Source organism: Takifugu rubripes, chromosome 11 (genome assembly GCF_901000725.2).
Source record: "Takifugu rubripes chromosome 11, fTakRub1.2, whole genome shotgun sequence".
Taxonomy (NCBI): Eukaryota; Metazoa; Chordata; class Actinopteri; order Tetraodontiformes; family Tetraodontidae; genus Takifugu; species Takifugu rubripes.
Genome location: NC_042295.1, coordinates 14182344 through 14188872, shown reverse-complemented (window position 1 = coordinate 14188872; position 6529 = coordinate 14182344). Strand labels below are relative to the sequence as shown.

Below are 6529 nucleotides of genomic sequence, written 5' to 3'. Positions count from 1 at the left end.
CAGGGCAGGGACACTGGAGGCCATAGGGCGAGTCACAAAGTCAATAAATTAACTTTTTATTTTTCCGCCGGCGTAATGACAGAGACCTATCAGCAATGCACTTTATCAACTGTTAAATAAACTTTTAATAGCTTTAGAGTGATCGTTTGTGGCCTTTTAATAATATATTTCTATTTGCTGCAGGATTTTTGAAAACAAACTCTCATGAAATGGAGTTGATTTGCCAAGAAAAGCCTCAATGGTGAGCAAACAGTGAAGATAAAAAAAGCAAAATGCTCAGCTTTAACTTTTTCTCCTTGTATCGTTTACTTGCTGATAACTTGTCTAGTGCAGGTTCAGAAGGAGGTCAGTCGTTTTCGGAGGTCCGGGTCTCGCTGTGCATGTGGGGACCTGGGCCGGGGGCCCGTGCAGAGGTCCGCTTTGAGGCTCCCAGTGTGATCCGCTTGTGTTTAGTCTACCAGTCCTGCATGTCGCACACCGCGGCCATTTGTTCAGGAGCTGTTTCAACAAGACGATGCTATTCGTGCAGCAGCGCCTCCAAAAATGAGGCCGATTGATGGATTGACTGGGCGAACCATGGTCCCACCAGCAATACGGCGCCCTCTAAAACAACCGATTCAGGAAACATTTGTTTAATTTACTGACTGGAAAAAAGTGAGTGAGCAATTTCCTAAACATACCTTAACTTGCATTCTTCCTCCTCAGCCTAAATATAGCCTAATAAAAGTTTAATGAATTGAAAATTTAGGTGAGATCATTTCTCAGAATATTTCTGAAAGGCTACTCCATTAAAAGAACACCGCAATTTTCTCCCCACATTTTTTTAATAAGAAAAAAATAAACATGAATCATGTAAATCACATTTAAACCAACACAAATGACAAAAAAAAACAACAACAATATATTATATCAGCACACTTTCAAAGTTTGAAAATTAACATAGTTTAAATAAAAGACATTTCATTCTAACAAGCTCCACGCAGGAAATCATGTGACCTGAAAGTTCTGCATCCTAATCCTTCAACAATTGTCGGTACATTGATCTCTCGTCAGATCAGCAGTCATTTAAAGAAAAGGCACTTTTTCTGGACGGAGAGGCTTATCTTCAACAGTCTGACATCTTAAGTATTGTAACACACACTATCAGCCCACCTAGCAAGTGGGAGCTCCATAGTGCAAAGTACTATATGTAAATCCTCCCACAGTGCATCTCTCCTCCCCTCTAACCTTACGGTAACTGACTAAACTCCCCCATGCACATCACCAATGTCATTATCTGCTATTCAAAATGTTTATCAAAGAGCCTTCAGTTTTAAAGAGACAGCACATTTAAAGTGGGTTTGTGTGAAGTACTCGTGCCTCAGAGAACCAATCAGCAGGTTTAAATGAAGGGAAAATCCTAAAACAAGTTTTTCTTTTCACTGCGTACAGCATTGTGTTGATTTTGAGCCCTCACTTGGTTGTAAAACAGCCGTTTTACATTTCTGAAACAGTTCTTGTGGGTAGGAACTTAGTGTGTGTCCATGAAAGGTTCTGCATTTAACGCGCTAAAAGCACGAGTATCCACGACAACCCCACTCCAGGAAACGCTCTTTCTCCTCTGCTCTTAGCTCGGTAACACCAAAAAAACCTTTGCGAGAAATGAAAAACATAAATGCATTTTTTTTTTCCTGTTTTTGTGTATTTTTTTTTAAAAGATCTTTTACCACAGATACCTTGCCTCTTTCCTTCTGGTTGCAGAAGGGAAAAAACATGTTTTTTTCTCCTCTTCATAACCAAAATAATAAAGTTTGAAGTAAAGACTTCATGAGCTACATTACAAGACGTTACCACGTCTGACGGACGATGACACAATATTAATGAAATGCTGCAACATGCAAAAAAAAAAAGGGGAAAAAAGGAAAACTATAGTAACATCTGCTAAATGCAGTAACCTGAAACTTGCTGTGTCTTCAGTTAAAAAAAAAAAGCTCACACTGGGGATGTAACTGGTCACCAGAACGCTATACAAGATATATTAAAATTTATTCCCTTCATAAATAAATGCAAATATCCTTTTCCCGGAACTGTAGTCCTATTTACATTTTGTACAGAATCAATTTCACAAGTTGCTGCGCAGGATGCCGCTCTTGTGCTGCCTTGAGCCCAGACGAGTCACACATTAAGACTTCTGACCGTCCACACGCACGTTTCTGTCCTCCATGTAACCGGCCTGTCTCCATGTTTATCAGAAAGCAACTGATCTTTCGCCTTTCAAACACAGCAGCCATTTTAAAGGTCTCTCCCAAGGCCATTGGACATGAGCCACGGGGAGAGAGAGAGACAGAGAGAGAGAGGAAGAAATTTGGAATCTTTGGTGTCCATTTTAGACGCGTGTTTCAGTGTTTGTGTTAGTTTGTGCGCGTATGCACGAGTGAGTCTCTATTATGATGCATTGAGGACTGAGCGGCTGTACAGAGTTTGGTAATAGGTGCCAGAGTCCATGGTGGCGGGTCCTGGGCTGTCGTAGATCGGTTTGGCCGCCACGGGAGAGCTGCCGGCATAGCTGTTGTAGGCCATCACCTGATCCTGGTACGACTTGAGGTCCATCTTCTGCTCGTTGGACATGAGGTTGGTGATGGAGAAGGGGTGGTTGAAGTTGTAGTGGGGGTCCAGGGACTTAAGGGGGTCGTTCTGTAGATCCATGTGGTGCTGCATGGCACTGGGTAGGAGGTGGGGGCCGCCCACTAAAGACTGGGAGTGGAGCAGCGGGTTGGAGGAAGTCGCTGAGAGGGATAAAGAAGATGGCGCGAGGGCAGAAGAGACAGAGGAGGCACTCATGGAGACAGGCGTGCTGTGAAGATGCGAGGAAGACAAAGGTGGGCAGTCCAGAGGAACCAGGGAGTTGCGGGGATGCTGCTGGTCATCCGAAGACCCTGGATGGGAGTTGTCTGAGTGGGCTGAGTCAGCTCCCTCTGATCCTCCTGTGGGGCTGTGGTCCTCCAGGTGATCCCCACCATGGTTACCTTTCCCTGAGCCCTCCTGGCTCTTTCCTTTCTTTGCCTTGTCTTCAATCTTGAAGCGTTTCTGGCGCCGCAGGTAGCAGCCATTTTCAAACATGTTGCCTGATTGCGGGTGCAGAGTCCAGTACGAGCCTTTGCCCGGCTTGTCTGGGGAACGGGCCACTTTCACAAAGCAGTCATTGAAGGACAGTGAGTGGCGGATAGAGTTCTGCCAGCGCTGCTGGTTCTCTCGGTAGTAGGGGAACAGGTCCATGATCCACTGGTAGATCTCGTTCAGTGTTAGCATCTTGCTGCTACTCTGCTGGATTGCCATGGTAATAAGAGAGATATAGGAGTATGGCGGTTTGGCGTGGGTGAGGGAGCGCCGGTAAGGCTTGGGGGGGATCTCTTTGGGACCTGTGCGAGCCAGTGAAGCAGTGGTAGTGTATCCCAGCTGTCCCATTGACTGGCCCATGTTCTGATAGTGGGACAAGGACCCCAGGGTGGGGGGAGCAGCAGTAGTAAGCTGGGTTAAAGGGCCTGAAGTGAGGGACGAAGCCACCGGAGAGAGAGACATGTGCGTCGGCCCAGAACCCATAGAGGCCAACGTGGAACTGCTGAGGCTGGAGCTCGGGTACGCCATGTTCATACTCGCAGGAGAGGCTGTGGCTGCATTCAAGTTGATGTAGCTGTTGATGGGGCCCATTGAACCCATGGAAGCAAGGCCAGAGTTCATGGCGCTGGGCGAGGAATACATCTGGAAGCACAACACAAAGGCTTTTAGTTTGTTGCAGCATATGTTATTAGATGTTTTAACAGTTGTCTATGATGAGCCTCTTCATTCCTGCATCTATGGGGGAAGTTTTTTTTTTTTTTTTTAAAGAAAGAATATATTACTATGTTTTGAATTCCGACATTTAAAACTAATTCAGTTTAACTTTCCGTTTAAAAGTGACTTCTTATCAATGCACAATGAGGCTCTCAGTGCGCAGAGAGAACCATGGATTTCACACACTGATGTTAACCTGAAAATGCGTAAAAAGCGCGTCATGGTGCCTCTCGGTTCAGACGGCCTCTTCCACCGCTTCAGTGGAAAAAAAGACACAACCAGAACAAATTTTCGGTTTGTGTGAGTGTTGTTTTTTTTAGCTGAAAACTTTTCTGCTTTAACCTTTATTTTGTCCTGTAAAACACAAATGCCAAAATTCCCGCATTTCGCCAAAAGGTTTGAGAAATCGCCAAAAGTCCTTGACATGAAAACGTATTTAAAAAGTGATAAAGCAAAATCAACAAAGAGAGGGGCTCGTTCGATAATTGGTTAATTATTATCGCGCTCTTTCTTCTCAGTAATTTCATCAGGTCGAGCCGAGGTGAGAACTGAAGCTGCTGATGGAATTATCCTTAATTCAATTAGGGAAGGAAAAAAAAAATCTTGTCACATTTACACCTAAATCGTCGCAACATCTGCGGGGACACCGAGGACCAAAACTGAACTTCTCACATCATGAAACTTACATTTATTGGCCTGAGGAAGTCTTCTCTATTGCTATTAGTCCAGCCAAAAATTACATTTTATTTTCTTTTCCGAAAACGAAAAATCTAGCTGATTTTTTGGTAGTTGTTCCTAATTGTATTTAGTTGACTCCTGTTAAAAGGCGTCACGGTGGGCTCCATTAACCCATCTCATTTCCCAGCACTGTCGGGAAATCTTCCCCAATAATATTCCCTGGGTCTAAAATTTTAAAGATGAAAAATTAAACATCTACTTGCTTTATATTTGATCATGGAATTACAACTGCAACTCTAATATGAAAAAGGTGCACCAATAGAACTGGGTGTTCTTCAGATTCCTATATTCAAAAACAATACATAAATCGTTCCAATAACAGCAAATATGTGTTGTTATATGTTTAAAAAGATGCAAGAGTTGATCTGTCCAGTTTTTACCTCACTGGCCTCGCTGTAGAAAGTATTCCACTCTGGTAGATCGTGAGTTTCCATCTTCACCGAGCTCAACATCCCCAACGCGAGTCACACGAGGAAAAGTCTAATATATGGCTGGAAAATCTATAATAAAACAAATAAAAGCGCGTATAATATCCTTGATTTGGTTTCTTGATTGTCCCAAATTTTTTTTCGGTCACGAGAAAAATATAGAATCACAGGTGGTGGGGAAAAAAAAACTGTCGTTGGAAAAAGTAAAGTCGGGAATTGTTATTCGTCAGTCATCCATTATTTTCTAAGTTTAATTATGGCTCAACTAATATTCGCTTCTTCGCCTTCTTCGTCTTCTCCTGGCCCGCGATGTCCCTGTTCTGGCCGCAGCGTGAGACAAGCGGGGGAGCAGAAGCGCAAACACGGTCGGGAAACCGGGACCTTCTGCTTTATAAGGTGCGGGTGCGTCCCGCCCCGCCACGCACATTTGAATATGATCGCTGGTTCCAGGAAGGGCCTGGCGAAAAGGCCGATGTGGCCCCCTGGCGTGCTGTATATTGGCACCGCAGCGACATCGGGGCCACCAGGATAAAAAGACTCCCACAATCGGATCACTTTAGTCACCTGAATCGTTGCGTGATCAGATGCGGTGATTCTCTCAAATCTTTCTGAAATTTGGTGGGAACAAAGTGATGCCATTTCAGTTTAGGCAAAACATACGGAGCTTAATTCGGTTTCTCTTTTTTATTAATAATATCCTACAACTAAAACGATATAATAATGATAAAGAAACACATAAAATCCAATCCCATTGCAGAAAAAGGCGCTGGCCTGAATCTGGACAAGACAGTAACATACACTTGTTTCTCTGAAGTATGATCTATACACGCAAAACATGCTACTTTATGTGCGTGTGCGCGGCCTGGGTCAAAGTCATTAGTTACTTTCCCCTTCCCGTCTTTGGTGGGCACATTTTAAAAGCACATTCTGTGGGGGTGGTTGTACCCAACGGTTAACGTTATTACGGACTCTGATTTGGTATTCAAATTTCTCTGTTTGGGTATATAAAAAAACCCCTTAAGATTCATGAAGAAAACAGCTTATTTGACTGTGAAAAGAAAATCAACATTATTATCAGGTCTCCAGATCAGAAACCGAAAAGTTCGGAATGGAGCAGATTAACTGATAAACGCCTCTACTCGAAGTTAAAGCCCAACGTTTGTCTTATAGGACGAGGACAGCGGGCCTGGCGTCCAATTCGCCGGTAAATTAAATGATCCGAAGATCCGCTGAGTCATTTCTATCAAAAAGCATCTTTGCACAGGAAATATTAACTGCGCGTCTTTGCGCATCCTGCGCGTAAAGTGGATGAGAAGAAGCAGGGAGAGGCCGCGCGCTGAACCACGCTTTAAAGCCCAGCCAATACAATAAAAAATGTAATCCCGGTGTAATGCATGAGGCCGCAGCCCTGTGTTGTGGAATACACATCGGCCTCGGCGCAGACGGAGGCCCGTAAATGTCAATGCCTGCTTCTAATGGCCAGTCAATGGAGATGTAATTGATGCGCAGGCGGGAGGTCAACAGGATTAGACTGTGAGAACAGAAAAAAGAGA

General features: G+C 44.0%; 1 protein-coding gene across 1 annotated transcript; it reads right to left on the bottom strand.

The window, feature by feature from the left end:
* Positions 1-811: 811 nt before the first annotated feature.
* On the bottom strand, positions 812-5338 carry foxa3 (forkhead box A3). Its single transcript, XM_011608686.2, has 2 exons — positions 4929-5338; positions 812-3738 (listed from the first exon to the last, which is right to left on the bottom strand). The coding sequence occupies exons 1-2, from the start codon at positions 4998-5000 to the stop codon at positions 2425-2427; spliced, it is 1386 nt and encodes a 461-aa protein (XP_011606988.1). The 5' UTR covers positions 5001-5338; the 3' UTR covers positions 812-2424.
* Positions 5339-6529: the final 1191 nt, after the last annotated feature.